A 19,682-nucleotide genomic window follows, 5' to 3' on the forward strand; every position below is an offset into this window, starting at 1 on the left:
AAGATAGGCACCTATTGGTAGATGGGTAAAAAAATAATAAACAAAACTGATATTGAAAATCCCTTTAAGCATGGTGCAGTAATTACTTACAGTTTGGATGGTTTATCAATACACCCAGTCAATACAAATATACAGATGCTGTTCCTAACTCGCCCAGGGATTTCACCATGAGTCCAATGGTGATTTTAAAACATTTACAGAGTTTAATGGTTGTGATAGGCGCTAACTGTGGATGGATCAAAAACATTGTAGTTACGCCACAATACTAACATACTGTAAATTACAGAGTGGAAAGAAGGAAGCCTGTACAGAATAAAAAAAATCCAAAACATGCATCCTGTTTGCAATAAGGCACTAATGTAATAGTACAGAACATGTGGCAAAGAAATAAACTATGTGGTGAATACAAAAGGTTGTGTTTCGGGCAAATCCAAGACAACACATCAGTGAGTACCACTCTTCTTCGTATTTTCAAGCATGTTGGCATGGTGGTGGCTGCATCATGTTATAGGTATGCTTGTCATCTGCAAGGACTAGATCATTTTTTATTAAATTTTTTATTTGTATTTTTATTCAACCTTTTTAACTTCAGTTAAGAAAAAAATCTTATTTACAATGACGGTCTACCCCGGCCAAACCCGGATGACGCTGGGCCAATTGTGCGCTGCCCTATGGGACTCCCAATCACTGCCGGATGTGATACAGCCTAGATACAAATTAATGGTATAGAGCTAAGCACAGGCAAAATCATAGAGGAAAAGTTGGTTCAGTCTGCTTTCCAACAGATACTAGGAGACAAATTCCCCTTCAGCAGGACAATTACCTAAAACACAAGTACAAATATACACTGAAGTTGCTTCCAAGATGACATTGAATGTTCCTGATTGGCCTAATTTACAGTTTTGACTTAAATTGGCTTGAAAATCTACGGCAAGACTTGAAAATTGCTGTGTAGCAATGATCAACAACCAACTTGACAGAGCTTGAAGATTTTTTTAAACAATAACGGGCAAATATTTTAAAATCCAGGTCTGCAAAGCTCTTACCCAGATAGACTCACAACTGTAATTTCTGCCAATGGTGATTCTATCTTAAGGTATTGACTCAGGAGGTTGAATACTTATCTAATCAAGATACTGTATACTTGTGTTTTATTTTCCATGAATTCCATAAAAAAAAGACAAATCCATTTTATATCCCACTCTGTGACACAACAAAATGTGTAAAAATTCAAGGGGTGTGAATACTTTCTGAAGGCACTATTTCGCAAGAGTATATAACTTCAGGAAATCATTTTAGGCGTGAACACGGTCTACGCTGTGTCATGTCTTCACCATGATTCAACCAATAAGGCCCCTCCATAGGTTGGAACACAGACAGCCCAAACTCAGTCTTTAAAATAAATGTTTTTAGAAGGAAGGAGGGATGAGTGACTCACAATGCGGTCGGGAGGAGGAGTGCTGCGGATGAAACACTTGATCTGCCCCTTCTCCCCATAGAGGGCTTGCTGGGTCTGGGTGCTGGAGATAGTGGGAGGACCTACAGCACAGCCAAGGGAAAACCGGTCAATCACTCCAATAAAACACTCACATACATCACTGGCCTATCAGAAGGCACACTTTAACGGCGCCGCGGCGGGGGACGGCGAAGGGCACAGGCATTATAATAGATTTGAGTTTACAGTAAAATGGAGATGAGCAATTATTCATGATGATACTAATTTGTTTTGTTTTTTAAGGTGAGATTCCCGGCATGATGAAAAACTGGTTGTTTTATTGCTAAAAGACAAAGAAAGAGACTAAGAAATGTAGAAGGGTTGGAGGGAGGGGGTGGACAGCAGAGGACAGAGGAAGGGTTAGATTAAGGGCTAGAGAAAATTAAGTCATATTCCAGTTTGCCGTCCTGTGCGTTAGTTCTATTTCTTCTCCTGTGCCTGTGAAAGGAAACCATTGAAATGAGTGACCTTTGACTGACACATGGTGACGATGATAGACTCCCCACTCAAGGAGCTCTTGCTAATTCCAGAACTGCTGACTATGAGAATAACAAACATTCTCTTTTTTGCAGCCGCATTTCACTCAAATGCAGCCGCATTTCACTCAACAAAACCGAGGGCCCTGAATTCTGTGTCACTGTTTACAGAAGCAAAACAGACATCAATAGAAGTAAAAAAAGGGAGGAGGAAATAATACCTGGCTTCTTTTGAAGTAAAAAAAAAATTCAGGTGATTATTGTAGTTCGTAATGCTTTTTAGCAGAAGTAGTATCATAATAATATAATGACAACCTAGTCCACATACTGTTTTATTTGTCCACCACAGCTACCAATTACAGTTACCATTGCATTCCTGAAATGGCTGCTATTCTTGCAACTGCATTCCTGCAGAATGTTGTACACTCTAAAACAACAGAACTGTCTCTTTCCCCCGTCTAAACCTTGTGCAACATGTAAATGTTCCAGCCCAAATCCTCGAACCTCATTATCACTGGCGATGTCCCTGCCTCTGACTTGGGTGTGATTGAGCTACGCTTCTCTGACCACAAGATTGTGACAATGCCTCTGACCGCTCCAACTCCTCTCCACTGCCCAAAGAGGACCATTAAATTCCGCAACCTGAAGAAACTTAACCCATCCCTCTTTCAGGAACACATCTGACTACAGTGAACTGGTCCTCGATGACATGGTCAATCTGTATAACAGCACTCTGAGTAATACCCTGAACATCCTTGCCCCTGAAAAAAATGTACATTCCAGAGGTCGTCTCCTTGGTTCACTGGGCAGAATGAAGACTCATGGCCGTAAGTTTGAGCGACTTTGGAGGAAGGAGGGCCTCACTGTCCACCGATTGGCCTATAAAGACTACCAGGTTCTGCTTAATAGCAGCACGATCAGCTTTCTACTCTGCCATGATTGACAATAACAAAGGTAACCCCAGAACCCTGTTCTCTACCATCAACTGCCTTTTCAACCTTGCAAACCCATGCTCTATTGCAGCCTCATTTGAGCAGTGCAATAGCTACTCAGATTTTGTCAAGACAAAGATTGACACCATCAGGACAAACATCATAGCCTCTAAGATGGCCTGCACCCCACCTCCTGAAACCCCAACCCAGACTGCCCCTCCCTTCAGCAACTTTACAGAAGTCACATCTGCTGTTGGGGAGTCAATCATCTCTAAAATAAAGGCCACCACTGGCTCCCTTGACCCTATACCTACATCCCTACTCAAAACCTGCTAAACTAGCCTGCTTATGTTTGGCACTAAACTGATCAACAATTCCCTGCTGATGGGAGAGGTACCATCGATCTTCAAAACAGCTGCAGTCACCCCCTTACTGAAGAAACCCAACCTTGACCAGGGCATCCTATTCAACTACAGGTCCATCTCCAACCTCCCCTTCCTATCAAAAGCACTTGGGAAAGTGGTTCCAAACCAGCTTCAATCACATCTATCATCTAACCAGTTGTACAAGGTTTTCCAGTCTGGCTTCTGGCCCTTGCACAGCACCCGAAACAGCTCTGGTTAAAGTTACCAATGACCTACTGATTGATGGCTGTTGATTCTGGATCTCCTAGCATCCTCCTCCTCTTTGATCTCAGTGCTGCTTTTGACACCATAGACCACAGTATCCTCCTGTGGTATCTCAGAGAGCACACTGCTGTCTCTGGAATAGCTCTGAACTGGTTGTCCTCCTACCTCTCCAATAGGAAGCAATACATTACTATTGTAGAGTCCAGATCGAAGGAGTCTGCCGTCACATGTGGCGTGCCACAGGGGTCAGCGCTGGGGCCTAGCCTGTTTTTAATTTACATACTCCCTCTCGGACAAATCCTCAGAGATTATAACATCAACTTCCACTGCTATGCTGATGATACCCAGGTCTACATTAATACCAAACTGGGAACAATCTTTGCCCTAGCAAAACTCAGCAGCTGCCTAGAGGACATCAGGGCATTGATGAAAGAGAACTTCCTCCAGTTGAACAGTAGCAAGACTGAGGCTGTGCTTATTGGGACACCCAAATAAGTCACTAGTGCTGGAAACATCTGCCCTACAATCAACGGCCAGGCCATCCCCCTGTCCTCTGTCATTTTCAACGTAGGTGTCGAGTTTGATCCTGTCCTTTGAAGTCCTTCGATGCCCAATTTTTCCACCTTAAAAACTTTGCCCGGTTTTTACAATCACTCTCCCAGCCAGATGCAGAGAAACTCATCCACGCCTTCATCTTCTCTAGGATGACCAGGACCAAGAAGTCAGATCACATCACTAAAGCATTGACTTCAAAATTCTCATGCTTGTATTTAAAGACTTGAATGGATTGAGCCCCACCCACATCAGCGACCTCATCTTAATCACGAGCTATCTCACACGTACTCTCCTCTCCAGCTACTCCCTACTGCTTCAAGTCCCCAAGACACGTCTCTGAACTATGCGGGACACAGCCTTCTGCTCCCTTGATCCTTGCCTATGGAATGCTTTCCCTTACCATCTGAGAGCTGGTCCAACACTCAGAACTTTTAAAACGGGCCTTAAAACCTTCTTCCACAGACTATCTTTTTCATAGTCCTAGTCCCAATCTAAAATGTATTTAACACCTAGCCCACTATTGCTATTTTATCTGCCTTGATTTAAATGTATGTTGTTTTTATGTATACCTTTTTTTTGCCTTGAGATAACTCTGTAATGAAAAGCGCTATACAAATTAAATGTACTATTATTATTATTATTATTATTAGTAGTAGTAGTAGTAGTAGTAGTAGCAGTAGTAGTATTAGTAGTAGTAAAAACTATGGAGAGGAACAAAACACTTTTTTTTCAGAGGGAGAGGGACTTTCCAGTGCAAAATGGGCTTCTCTATACAGCCAAACGTATTCACACAGGGAGTGGGAAGTCCGAGAGATCTGACAAGGGACGGAGAAGTGCAAATGAGTGCTATTATTAGATGACTTTATCTCCCAGCCTCACCCTTGGAGCAGCTCTCTTGATCTGCCGGAGGAGGTAGACAGGGTGGATGTATTTAATGGAGGAGGGGAGGGGAAAGGAGGAGGAGAAAAAAATAATCACACTTGTCTTTTCATACTAGCACTGGCAAGTTCTTAACTGAGGAGAAATTTACTTACTGTGACTGTAATATGTGATTGTCTCACCCAGCTATCTTAAGATGAAACTGTAAATCACTTTGGATAAGAGTGTCTGCTAAATGACTCAAATGTAAATGCAAAAATGAAAGAAGAGAAAAGGAGAAAGGGTGTTACTTGTTTGTGATTGAATTTGAAGATTCACTAGCCTGGAATCTAAACTGATATGATCTGTTTCACCATTGTTTTACTTTACAATATCAGTCTTAACCATAACCTGTCCAATCAGCCTCCTCTCAGAAATTATGGTGATGGGTGGGTTTAGCATCAAAATCCTTTTGGCCAAATGCTACACCTTTCCAGTTCGTCAAATAATGGACTTCCTGACTCAAGCTTCAAGGAGAGAATAAGCCTCCTTCATAAGGAAGGAGAAATTCATACACGCCAAACCTCTCTCTCTTATTGCATTGCTACAGCAGAACTGTATTACATCAAAACAGTTTGTCTACATGCCTCCAGAACTGCTTTCTCATTGACTGGTTAAACCGGCAATGAGAGCAGACAATAAGAGGGCCTCTTTGGCAAGGGAGAGGGGGAAAAAAGTACAATTTAAGGTCAGCCATTTTGTGAATACCTACGCCCCTGCTATTCTTGTGCCATGAATTGTTGATAGAGTTCGCCATCGATTGCCTGACTTGCACGGTCTTCAGGCATAATAAACAACTGTCTTTGGTTACTATATCTATTTATTGATTAGTTAAAAAAGGTTGCAATAACTTTTCATTTCGCCTTGGCCAGCTGTAGCATTGCTGAGGTAAGACTGGGAGTTTAGTCCGTTTGAAATCGATTGAAAGATGTGTTAAAGCACTTTTTTCAACTTTAATGACATGTATCCTGTGTTGCTGTTTATTTCTGGTGCAACATGCTCATTCCAGTCAAGCTGAAGTCATTGTCAATGATGCTGATTATATTATCAAACGCTAATTGACAATGACTGTTTTTTCCCTTTCAGATAACACACATACAGTGCCTTCGAAAAGTATTCAGACCTTCTGCCTTTTTCCACATTTTGTTACATTACAGTCTTATTCTATAATGGATTAAATTAGAGTCCACCTGTAGTGGAAAGGCACACACCTGTATATATAAGGTTCCACAGTTGACAGTGCATGTCAGAGAAAAAACCTAGCCTTGAGGTCAAAGGAAGTGTTCGTAGAGCTCCGACACATGATTGTGTCGAGGCACAGATCTGGAGAAGGGTACCAACAAAATTCTAAAGCATTGAAGGTCCCCATTGCCTTACCTTCTCACGCCATTTGCACACACTGTATATAGACTTTTTTTCTATTGTGTTATTGACTGTACGTTTGTTTATTTAATGTGTAACTCTGTTGTTGTTTGTGTCGCACTGCTTTGCTTTATCTTGGCCAGGTCGCAGTTCTCAACTGGTCTACCAGGATAAATAAAGGTGAAATAAAAAATGTATTAAAAAAAAGTCCCCAAGAACACAGTGGCCTCCATCATTCTTAAATGGAAGAAGTTTGGAACCACCAAGACTCTTCCTAGAGCTGGCGCCCGGCCAAACTGAGCAACTGGGGGAGAAGGGCCTTGGTAAGGGAGGTGACAAAGCACCCGATGATCACTCTGATAGAGCTCTAGAGTTCTTCTGTAGAGATGGGAGAACCTTCCAGAAGGACAACCATCTCTGCGGCACTCCACCAATCAGGCCTTCATGGTAGAGTGGCCAGACAGAAGCCACTCCTCAGAAAAAGATTGCTGAGCTATAGTCAATGAACAGGATTCTTACATAAGTATTCCTCTTGTCCAGATAGGATAGGGTAGTGTGCAGTGGGATGGCGATTGCATCGTCTGTGGATCTATTGGAGCTGTAAGCAAATTGAAGTGGGTCTAGGGTGTCAGGTAAGATAGATGTGATATGATCCTTAACTAGCCTCTCGAAGCACTTCATGATGACAGAAGTGAGTGCTACGGGGTGATAGTCGATTAGTTCAGTTACCTTTGCTTTCTTGAGTACAGGAACAAAGGTGGACATCTTAAAGCAAGTGGGGACAGCAGACTGGGATAGGGAGAGATTGAATATGTCCATAAACACTCCAGACAGCTGGTCTGCACATGCTCTGAGCAAGCGGCTAGGGATGCCGTCTGGGCCGGCAACTTTGCGAGGGTTATCATGCTTAAATGTCTTACATCGACCACGAGAAGGAGATTCCATTGTCGCAGTGGATAGGTGGTAGCATTCGCGCAAAACTGAAAGCGCGAGCCTCCGCATTTAACCATTGTAAGGTGACTGGGAATATGGCCGAATACAGGCAGTGTAGTTATTCCCTCCGTAAGGCAATCAAACAGGCAAAACATCATTACAGAGACAAAGTGGAGTCACAAATCAACGACTCAGACACGAAACATATGTGGCAGGGTCTACAGACAATAATGGACTACAGGGGGTAAACCAGCCACATCGCGGACACCGACGTCTTGCTTCCGGACAAGCTAAACACCTTCTTCGCCCGCTGTGCCACTGACGCGACTGTGGAATCTCCTTCTCTGTGGCCAACGTAAGACATTTAAACGTGATAACCCTCGCAAAATTGCCGGCCCAGACAGCATCCCTAGCCGCGTCCACAGAACATGCACAGACCAGCTGGCTGCTGTGTTTACGGACATATTCAATCAATCCTTACCCCAGTCTGCTGTTCCCACATGCTTCAAGAGGGCCACCATTGTGCCTGTTCCCATGAAAGCTAAGGTAACTGAGATAAACGACTATCGCCCCGTAGCACTCACTTCAGTCATCATGAAGTGCTTTGAGAGACTAGTCAAGGATCATATCACCTCCACTCTACCTGACCCCCTAGACCTACTCCAATTTGCTTACCGCCCCAATAGGTCCACAGATGACGCAATCACACTGCACACTGCCCTAACCCATCTGGATGAGAGGAATACCTATGTAATTATGCTGTTCATCGATTACAGCTCAGCATTTAACACCAGAGTACCCTCCAGACTCATTAAGCTCGATACCCTGGATCTCGACCCCGCCCTGTGCAACTGGGTCCTGGACTTTCTGACGTGCTGCCCCCAGGTGGTGAGGGTAAGAAACAACATCTCCACCCTGCTGATCCTCAAAACTGGGGCCCCACAAGGGTGCGTTCTCAGCCCTCTCTTGTACTCCCTGTTCACCCATGACTGCATGGCCATGCACACCTCTAACTCAATCGTCAAGTTTGCAGACGACACTACAGTGGTAGGCTTGATTACCAACAACGACAAGACGGCCTACACCGAGGAGGTGAGGGCCCTCGGAGTGTGGTGTCAGGAAAATAACCTCACACTCAACTTCAACAAAACAAAGGAAATTATCGTGAACTTCAGGAAACAGCAGAGGGAGCAGCCCCCTATCCACATCGATGGGACAGTAGTGGAGAAGGTGGAAAGTTTTAAGTTCCTCGGCATACACATCACGGACAAACTGAAATGATCCACCCACACAGACAGCATGGTGAGGAAGGTGCAACAGCGCCTCTTCAACCTCAGGAGGCTGAAGAAATTTGGCTTGTCACCAAAAACACTCACAAACTTTTACAGATGAGCAATCGAGAGCATCCTGTCGGGCTGAATCACCGCCTTGTACAGCAACTGCTCCACCCACAACCAGGCTCTCCAGAGGGTAGTGAGGTCTGCACAACACATCACCGGGGGAAAACTACCAGCCCTACAGGACACCTACACCACCCGGTGTCACAGGAAGGCCAAAAAGATCATCAAGGACAACAACCACCCGAGCCACTGCCTGTTCACCCCACTATCATCCAGAAGGTGAGCTCAGTACAGGTGCATCAAAGCTGGGACCGAGAGACTGAAAAACGGCTTCTATCTCATGTCCATCAGACTGTTAAACAGCCATCACTAATATTGAGTGGCTGCTGCCAACATACTGACTCAAATCTCTAGCCACTTTAATAATAAAAAATTGGATGTAATAAATGTATCACTAGTCACTTTAAACAATGACACTTTATATAATGTTTACATACCCTACATTACTCATCTCATATGTATGTACTGTACTCTATACCATCTACTGCATCTTGGCTATGCCGTTCGGCCATCGCTCATCCATATATTTATATGTACATATTCTTATTCATTCCTTTACACTTGTGTGTATAAGGTAGTTGTTGTGAAATTGTTAGATTACTAGTTAGATATTACTGCACGGTCGGAACTAGAAGCACAAGCATTTTGCTACACTCGCATTAACATCTGCTAACCATGTGTATGTGACCAATACAATTTGATTTGATTTGATTTACAGAGGGTAGTGCGAACGGCCCAGTACATCACAGGGGCCAAGATTCCTGCCATCCAGGACCTATATAATAGGTGGTGTCAGAGGAAAGCCCATAAAATTGTCAGAAACTCCAGTCACTCAAGTTATAGACTGTTTTCTCTGCTACTGCATGGCAAGCGGTACAGGAGCGCTAAGTCTAGGACCAAAAGGCTCCTCAACAGCTTCTACCCCCAAGCCATAAGACTGGTGAACAATTAATAAAATTGACACCAGACCATTTACAATGACTCCCTCCCTCCCTCCCTCCCTCCCTTCCTTCCTTCCGTACACTGCTGCTACTTGCTGTTTATTATCTATGCATAGTCACTTTACCCCTACCTACATGTACAAATTGCCTCAACTAACATGTACCTCCGCACACTGACTCAGTACCGGTAACCCCTTCATTGTTATTCTGATTGTGTTACTTTTTCTTATTATGTTTTACTTTAGTCTATTCTGTAAATATTTTCTTAACTCTTCTTGAACTGCACTGTTGGTTAAGGGCTTGTAAGTAAGCATTTCATACATGTGACAAATAAAGTTGGATTTTATTGTATTTTGATTGGTCAGACCAGCTTTGAATAGACCTTAGCACGGGTACTTTCTGATTGAGTTTCTGCCTATAGGAAGGGAGGAGCAAAATTGAGTCGTGATCGGATTTGCTGAAGGGAGGGCGGGGGAAGGCCTTGTAGGCATTTCGAAAAGCTAAGTGGCAGTTGTCCAATGTTTAACTGGCACGAGTACTACAGTCAATGTGTTGGTAGAACTTAGGTAACATTTTCCATAAAATTTGCTTAAGGATCAGACACTCTTTTCCAATTTTCGTTTAAAATGACATACCCAAATCTACCAGCCTGTAGCTCAGGACCTGAAGCAAGGATATGCATATTCTTGATACCATTTAAAAGGAAACACTTTGAAGTTTATGGAAATGTGAAATGAATGTAGGAGAATATAACACATTAGATCTGGTTAAAGATAATGCAAAGAAAAAAACATATATATATATTTTTCAATCATTTTTGAAATGCAAGAGAAAGCCCACACTGTATTATTCCAGCTCAGTTGTAATTTAGATTTTGGCCAATAAATGGCAGCAGTGTATGTGTAAAGTTTTAGACTGATTTAATGAACCATTGCATTTCTGTTCGAAATGTTGTATCAAGTCTGCCCAAATGTGCCTAATTGGTTTATTAATACTCTCCTCAAACAATTGCATGGTATTACTTCACTATAATAGCTACTGTAAATTGGACAGTGCAATTCGATTAACAAGAATTTAAGCTTTCTGCCCATATCAGATATGTCTATGTCCTGGGAAATGTTCTTGTTACTTACAACCTTATGCTAATCACATTAGTGCACGTTAGCTAAAACATCCCGCGGGGGGACACCGATCCTCTAGAGGTTAAATCCAAAATGCTGGAGAATAGGTGCACATTTACTAATTTTAGCTTCATTCTCCAAATAGATAGAAAGATGGCACCAACAGATATGTGACCCGATTCAGGAAAGTAGGCATATGTCGCAAGTCATGACTTCACAGGAGAGCCTTTTGAAATGTAAAAAAAATAAATTCATCAAAATGCGTATTTTGGCAGAAATGTGAATTTTCATGTGCCTTAATAACAAACTTGTAAGCTATCTGTTAATACGAATACAATTGTTAAATTATGAGCCTTGTTGGTTAAGCCACAGAAAAAGTGAGCAACATTCGCACTAGCTATGATTGGCTGAGATAATAAGTGGGCTGGACATGCCAAGGGAGGAGTACGAATTGGTCTGCCAAAGAAGCTCATCAGTCTGTGTTGGTAATCCTGTCGAACGCTGATTTTTTAAAAGGGTATTGTGTAGTGGAGCTGTATAAGTGTGGCTCTCCACTTTCTGGAGGATCAAGCTTTGAAATCAGTGGAATGAAAGTATGATACCTAAAGAGATGGAGGGAACACCTGTCTCCGGATTACATCTTCAAACTAAGGGCAACAGTGGCATGGCATTCCTGACAGGGAGACGCATCCATGCACAATGATGTATAAAGGTAAGATAGTCTAGCATCAGCTAGCTACATTTTTAGATATTACACATTTTCTAATTTTGACAGAAAGTGGTTTAATTTCAAGCTAAAGTGCATCATTAGCTAGCTAGCTAACGTTAGCTGGCTGGCTCCCTAGCTGATATTATCATTCGTTTCCAAGAGCCGTTTGCTGTTCTAGTTAGATAACATTGAAAATGGTTGGTTAGCTCCCAGCAATGTGGCATTGTTGGCACTGTTCATTGTTGTTTAACTAGCTAATGTTGGCTGGCTGGCTCGTTAGCTAACGTTATGTGACATGTGTACAAAACCTGTTGAATATCGCCAGTGTCAGTAAACGTCTGCAAAAAAGCATAATGAAATTATAGCCAGCAGAGCTGGTTTGGCTGTTTTCAGAGGTTAAAAAATCATTGGCCAGAGCGTCAAGTGTGCGCTTCGAGAGTGAAACAAGATGGGTGGGGTTAAGGTGAGGTTGTGAACGATGCTGAATGGGTGTAGACGAAGAAGAGCTCTTCACTAGATAGCAAAACATTTAAAGGCGATTTTCTCAAAAGTGAGTTTAAAAGTTGATGAAATTTCAAAGCAGAATTACTTTTTCATTGTTCCTCAAATGCAGTGTATGATATACCATTTTGTAGTTCTGTGTCTCTACTTTTATCTAATGTAAAAAGCACAATTTCAAATTTTGCTGCATAAGACCGAATCCAGGTGGTGAGTCTCATGTCAGCTCTGTTTCTAGCTCCTAAGCGACTTTGCAGTATTTCGTTTTTTTGGGGTATTATTTCTTACAGTATTATCCCCAGATTTTTTTTGTGTTATTACATACAGCCGGTAGGAACTTTTGGATATCAGAGCGGCGGTAACTCACCAGCATTACGACCAGGAATACGACTTTCCCGAATTGGATCCTTTGTTCATACCGCCCAGGGCAATTTAGCTTATTCCAGAGGCTGCTCCAAAACACCACTTGCAGAGAAGAGGTATTTGGAGTGGACTTCTAGTCCGACTCAGGAGGCGTGCACACCATCCACTGCTTCCGAATATATTACTCACTAATGTTCAGTCTCTGGATAATGAAGTAGAGGAGCTCAGGGCGAGGATCTCCTTCCAGAGAGACATCAGGGATTGTAACATACTCTGTTTCTCTCTCCGGGAAGAAGAAAGGCGAGGGTGTATGTTTCATGATTACCTACTCATGGTGTGATTGTGATAACATACAGAAACTCAAGTCCTTTCGTTCACCCGACCTGGAATACCTCACAATCAAATGCCAACCGTATTACCTCCTAAGAGAATTCTCTCCGGTTATAGTCACAGCCGTGTATATTCCCTCTCAAGCAGATACCACGACGGCCCTCAAAGAACTACACTGGACTTTATGCAAACTGGAAATCACATATCCTGAGGCCGCATTTATTGTAGCTGGGGATTTTAAGATCAAATGTTTCATATGATGCGACAGTACAGAATGTCACCTTTTATTTTAGGGTATTTTCATACATATCTGTTTTACTGTTTAAAAATGAATGCACTTTATTTATCTAATTCCCCCATTTGAAGAAGTATTTGGACAAATTCACCTATTTACCTAATTCACCTATTATTAAAGTGTAAAGTAATCAAAGGTTTAGTATTTAGCTCCATATTCCTAGTGTCACAACGTCCACAGGTGGCGCCTCTCCCCGTTCGGGCGGCGCTCGGCGGTCGTCGTCGCCGGCCTACTAGCTGCCACCGATTTCCTTTTCTGTTTCGTTTGGTAATGTCTGGTTAGGGTAGCACCTATTTTATGTTTAGTAATTAGTGGGGTATTTAGTCTGTCTGTTTTGTGTTTGGGATTGTGCGGGATTGTTTCGTGTCTGTTGTTGTAGGTTGGGGGATTATTTTTTCTTGTCCTTAAGAATACGTTACGCGTTTTGCAATTAGGGTTGCTGGGCTGCGTCCTGCTACATTCCTAGACTGTGTTTGTCTTGCTTTGGAATTATTTTTACCCTGCCTTGTCGGTTCGGTTCTTTGGACTTGCATTCTTCATTAAACGTGTTTCACGTACCTAAGTCTCCTGCGCCTGACTTCACCCCTCCTGCAGAACTACTTTTGACACCTAGCATGCAATGACCACATCAAGCTTATGGCTCTACAAACTTGTTGGATGCATTTGCCGTTTGTTTTAGCTGTGTTTCAGATTTAATTTGCCCAATATTAACTGAATGATGTATAATGTATTGTGTAATTTTGGAGTCACTTTTATTGTAAATAAAATATGTTTCTGAACACTTTTCGATGAATGTGAATGCTACCATGTTTATTGATAATAATGAGTTAATCGTGAATACTGATGAGTGAGAAAGTTACAGAGGAACAAAGATCATACCACCCAAATAATGTTAATCTCCCCTATGTAATGGTGACATAGTATTTTGGTGGCATGATCTTTGTGCATCTGTAATTTTCTCACTCATCATTATTCACTCATCATTCATGATTATCCATAATCATTGTAGCATCCATATTAATGTAGACGTGTTCAGAAACATATTCTATTCTTATTTACAATAAAAGTGACTCCAAATTGACACAATACATTATTTACCATTCATTTCTATTGGACACAACATAATCCGAAACACAACCAAAACTGTAAATTCATCCAACAAGTTTGTAGAGTCAGAAGCTTGATGTAGTCATTGTGTGTGAGGAATATGGGACCAAATACTAAAGTTTTGAATAAATGTAATACACTATAAGTGAATTTGTCCATACTGGACACCTTCACATGGGGGGACAAGATAGATAAATGTGCATTCATTTCTAAACAGTAAAAGAGATATGTATGAAAATACCCTCAAATATAAGGTGACATTCTGTACTTTCACCTCATATAAAACATTTGATTTCATATACAAAATGATGGAGTATAGAATCAAATTAAACGTTTTAGCTTCAGTGTCCAAATAAATATGTAGGGGGGGTGCATCTATAATAGGAGTAGGGTTGAGCTATATTATGATAGTATCAGGTGTCAATGATGATTGACAGCTATCTTGATATGACAGAAGATAACATTGCATCTAAACAGTTACAGTTCATTTTTACTTAGTAAGTTAGAGTCCTAGCTGTGATCAAATCCATGCTTTTCTTCTCCCAGTTAAAAGCAAACTACATTATGACCCCCTGATATTGACACCACTATTGTAAATATGTCTCTGTTTTACTTTGTTGTCCCAGAGTCCAGCTAGCCTGAAACATATCCCTGAGCTTGGAACAGCTTTCACATTCCACTGGGCAAAAACTAGTTGAATGAATATCGTTTCCATGTAATTTCAACCCCAAAATATTTTGCGATGAGGTTAAATCAATGTGGAAAACTGATTGGATTTTTAGAAGGCCAATTATTGAAGGGAATTTAGTTTTTCTTCACCCAACTTTTAACCTAAATCCAATGACATGTTGAATTTTTTTGTTGATTTCATGTTGAATTCATGTTAGTTGACAAGTCAACCGAATGTAAATTAGAACTAGACGTTGAACTGATGTCTTTGCCCAGTGGGATCCAGCTTGGAAATGAATTTGGCATTCATCCTGATGTGAAGTGCACTTACCATTCACAGTGAGGGACACTTCCTTTTCTCCAGCTCCAACTCGGGGGACCACCGCCCGGCATACGTACTTCCCAGCATCATCCTGCCTCACCGCCTTGAGTGTCAGGATGTTGTCATTGCTAAGCACCTGTGGATGGTCACGAAAGGTCAGGTTGGGTTAAAGGTCAAAGGTCAGGTTGGTGATAAAACACTTGTCTCTGAACCCAAGGCTGCAGCCGAGTACCGTCCAATCCTCATATAAGCCAATCACAATTAACTCTCACCAAAATGAGAGTGTTGGCAAGCACCTTAAAGTCTGCAAAGCCACTTGAGCCACTGCTTTAATAAACAGTATAAAAGTGTATGATAACTCAATCATATCAACATAAACTGCATGGGTGCAATTGCCTATATGACAGACTGAAAGCAGTGGACCATCTAAAATATATTATTTTCAACCAATACCATTATGAATGTCAAATCAAAGTTTATTTGTCACGTGCGCCGAATACAACAGGTGTAGTAGACCTTACAGTGAAATGCTAACTTACAGGCTCTAACCAACAGTGCAAAAAAGGTATTAGGTGAACAATAGGTAAGTAAAGAAATAAAAACAACAGTAAAAAGACAGTGAAAAATAACAGTAGCGAGGCTATATACAATAGCGAGGCTATAACAGTAGTGAGGCTACATACAGGTACCGGTTAGTCGGGCTGATTGAGGTAGTATGTACATGTAGATATGGTTAAAGTGACTATGAATATATGATGAACAGAGAGTAGCAGTAGTGTAAAAGAGGTGTTGGCTGGTGGTGAGTGGCGGGACACAATGCAGATAGCCCGGTTAGCCAATGTGCGGGGAATGTACAGTATGATGTGTTGAGTGTCTGGGATCTTTTGCAGTTTTTCCATAGGTATTTTCTGTTTTGCATCTCTTGAGATGTCTGGTTCTGATCAAAAGTGTTTTGCAAGGTTAAATCCAGAAAAAAAGCATATTTGATGCCCATATACATGATAGGTATTGGCACAGTATAAAAATATACTAATGAAATCACTAACTGCTAGAATAGAATACAATGGAATAGAATACCGGTAAAATAGAATATAATTAATGTTAGAATAAAAAAGTAGAGGATAGGACAGAATATAATATAATTGAATAGAATACAAAATTGAATAGAATAGAAACAGAACAGAAAAACAAGTATTCAGACCCCTTTACTTTTTCCACGTTTTGTTACTTTGATTAAATAGTTTTTTTCCTCATCAATCTACACACAACACTCCATAATGACACAGCAAAAACAGTTTTTTAGACATTTTTGCAAATGTAAAAAACTTAACTATCACATTTACATAATTATTTAGACCCTTTGCAATGAGAATCAAAATTGAGCTCAGGTGCATCCTGTTTCCATTGATCATCCTTGATATGTTTCTACAACTTGATTGGAGTCCACCTGTGGTAAATTCAATTGATTGGACATGATTTGGAAAGGTGCACAACTGTCTATATAAGGTCCCACAGTTGACAGTGCATGTCAGAGCAAAAACCAAGCCATGAGGTTGAAGGAATTGTCCGTAGAGCTCTGAGACATGATAGTGTCGAGGCACAGATCTGGGGAAGGGTACCAAAACATTTTTGCAGCATTAACAGTCCCAAAGAACACAGTGCCGTCCATCATTCTTAAATGGAAGAAGTTTGGAACCACCAAGACTCTTCCTAGAGCTGAGCAATTGGGGGAGAAGGGCCTTGGTCAGGGAGGTGACTAAGAACCCAATGGTCTCTCTGACAGAGCTCCAGAGTTCCTCTCTGGAGATGGGAGAACCTTCCAGAAGGACAACCATTTCTGCAGCATTCCACCAAACAGGCCTTTATGGTAGAGTGGCCAGACAGAAGCCACTCCTCAGTAAAAGGCACATGACAGCCAGCTTGGAGTTTGCCAAAATGCACCTAAAGACTCTCAGACCATGAGAAACAAGATTCTCTGGTCCGATGAAACCAAGCTTGGACTCTTTGAACTAAATGCCAAACGTCATGTCTGGAGGAAACCTGGCACCATCCCTACGGTGAAGCATGGTGGTGGCAGCATCATGCTATGGGGATGTTTTTCAGCGGCAGGGACTGGGAGACTAGTCAGGATCGAGGCAAAGATGAATGGAGCAAAGTACAGAGAGATCCTTGATGAAAACTTGCTCCAGAGCGCTCAGGACCTCAGACTGGGGCGAAGGTTCACCTTCCAACAGGACAATTACCCTAAGCACACAGCAAAGACAAGGCAGGAATGTCTTCGGAACAAGTCTCTGAATGTCCTTGAGTGGCCAAGCTAGAGCCCGGACTTGAACCCGATTGAATATATCTGGAGTGACCTGAAAATAGCTATGCAGCAACGTTATCCATCCAACCTGACAGAGCTTGAGAGGATCTGCAAATACAGGTGTGCCAAGCTTGTAGCATCATACCCAAGAAGACTCTAGGCTGTAATCACTGTCAAATGTGCTTCAACAAAGTACTGAGTAAAGGATCTGAATACTTATGTAAATATGATAGCAAAATGTCAATTTTTTGGGGGGGGCTTTGTCATTATGGTGTATTGTGTGTAGTTTGACGAGTAAAAAAAACAATTAATCAATTTTAGAATAAGGCTGTAACCTAACAAAATGTAGAAAAAGTCAAGGCGTCTGAAAACTTTCAGAAGACATTGTAGAATAGAAAATAATACTTCATTGCCCTTAATCCTTATACTACCAACATATTTTACATACATGGATTACGAACTGGGGTCATTTTGACCCCAAGAAGAAACTATTGGGAAAAAGAAACAATCATTGCAAAATATAAACTTAATTCTAATCAAAACATACACTAAGTTTACAAAACCTTTGGAATACCTTCCTAATATTGAGTTGCATCCTCTTTTGCTCTCAGAAAAGCCAACATTTGTCAGGGAATGGACTCTACAAGGTGTCGAAAGCGTTCCACGGGGATGCTGGCCCATGCTGACTACAATGCTTCCCACAGTTGTGTCAAGTTGGTTGGATGTCCTTTGGGGGTTGGACCTTTCTTGATATACACAGGAAACTGTTGAGTGTGAAAAACCCAGTAGTGTTGCAGTTCTTGACACACTCAAACCGTACACCATACCTCATTCAATATTTTGTCTTGCCCATTCACCCTTTGAATGGCACAGATACAAAATCCATGTCTCAATTGTCTCAAGGCTTAAAAATTGTTCTTTAACTTGTCTCCTCCCCTTCATCTACACTGATTGAATTGGATTTAACAGCTGACATCAATAAGGGATCATAGCCTTCACCCTGATTCACCTGGTCAGTGTATGTCATGGAAATAGCAGGTTTCCTAATGTTTTGTACACTCAGTGTAATTAGACATGTACATTATGTTTTTTTACCAAAACAGACCATTATTTTAGCAAAAGTATAATTTGCGTATTCTGTCAAACGAAAATATAAATGTCCCCTTAAATAATGTGCAGCTTTTTCCAAAGTACAATTCACACTAATAATAAAAAGCACATTTACCATCATTTGATTGTAGTATTATTTCGTTTTTAGAATTTTGAAATAAATATGAATTTAAAAATGGGCGGTACACCAACATTTGAAATATACATAATTCCACTGACAAAAAGTAATTAACCAATTGATCCTGAGATAATTACCAAAAATATGGCTTAATTTTCTTAATTTACTTTACTTCTTTATTTACCCCACTGCCAGCATCGCTGCTAGTGACACAATGGGAGTGGTAGGATCTATGGCAGGATGCTCCAAAAAGCATGCCCAAATCCTCAATGTTACTTCAAACCAAATGTTACAGCAAACAAAGAAACATAAGTTGCACATATAGAATATTGGAGGGCATTATACGAATTCTGGTATTTATATGACAATTGCAGTAGAATAGCTATTTTTTCCGGGGAATACACACCACTACAGTATGTGTACATTCAGAGAGTAGCTGGTTTCTGTCTTACAGTTCTACCAAGTATTCATACCACTGACAGACTTTCATGAGCTGTTTTGACTGTAACTAAGCATATATCTAAGGTATTTTATATATTTTACACAGTCATAGTTATAGCCAGTTATAACCATAGACGAGTACACCAGGTGCTCCATCTCTGCAGGTGATCTGTCTATCAGGTCAAGGTCACTGCAACAGGTACACCTCCACCCTCTGATTATATGTATAGCTCTGCAGAGAAACCTGGATTCAAATAAACACTTTAGATTCGCCCTAGAATAACTACTTTTCGGAAAATACAGATTTTTATATGAACAAAAATAATGTTATTTTGGTTATGCACACAGTCAGACTTTACATGGTATAGAAAAGTGAAATCTTAGTTTAGTACACGGGGAACTATATCTCTGCAGGTGATCTTTCTATCTGGTCAAAATCACTGATTCAGGTTCCCCTCCACCCTCTGGTGGTATGGATAAATTGTTATTATGTCTCCAGAGAAACATAGATTCAAATAAAATGTCAGATCTATCAAATTACAATAGACGAAATTAAGTGTTTTTGTCTGGTGTCAAAATGACCCCGAAGGACCATATTGATACAGAAACACCAAACAATAATTGATATTTATTAAGAACAAGATGATTGGCAA

General features: G+C 41.1%; 1 protein-coding gene across 1 annotated transcript in view; it reads right to left on the bottom strand.

The window, feature by feature from the left end:
- The window catches only part of LOC106567547 (kin of IRRE-like protein 3), a 366,739-nt gene that overhangs the window by 20,594 nt on the left and 326,463 nt on the right, over positions 1-19,682 (bottom strand). The window contains exons 9-10 of the mRNA XM_014136991.2: positions 15,065-15,191; positions 1,439-1,539 (exon numbers count right to left, since the gene is read on the bottom strand). Of these exons, the coding sequence (XP_013992466.1) occupies positions 1,439-1,539; positions 15,065-15,191 (228 nt within the window). The remainder of the gene's footprint in view (positions 1-1,438; positions 1,540-15,064; positions 15,192-19,682) is intronic.

This window comes from Salmo salar, chromosome ssa13 (assembly GCF_905237065.1).
Source record: "Salmo salar chromosome ssa13, Ssal_v3.1, whole genome shotgun sequence".
Taxonomy (NCBI): Eukaryota; Metazoa; Chordata; class Actinopteri; order Salmoniformes; family Salmonidae; genus Salmo; species Salmo salar.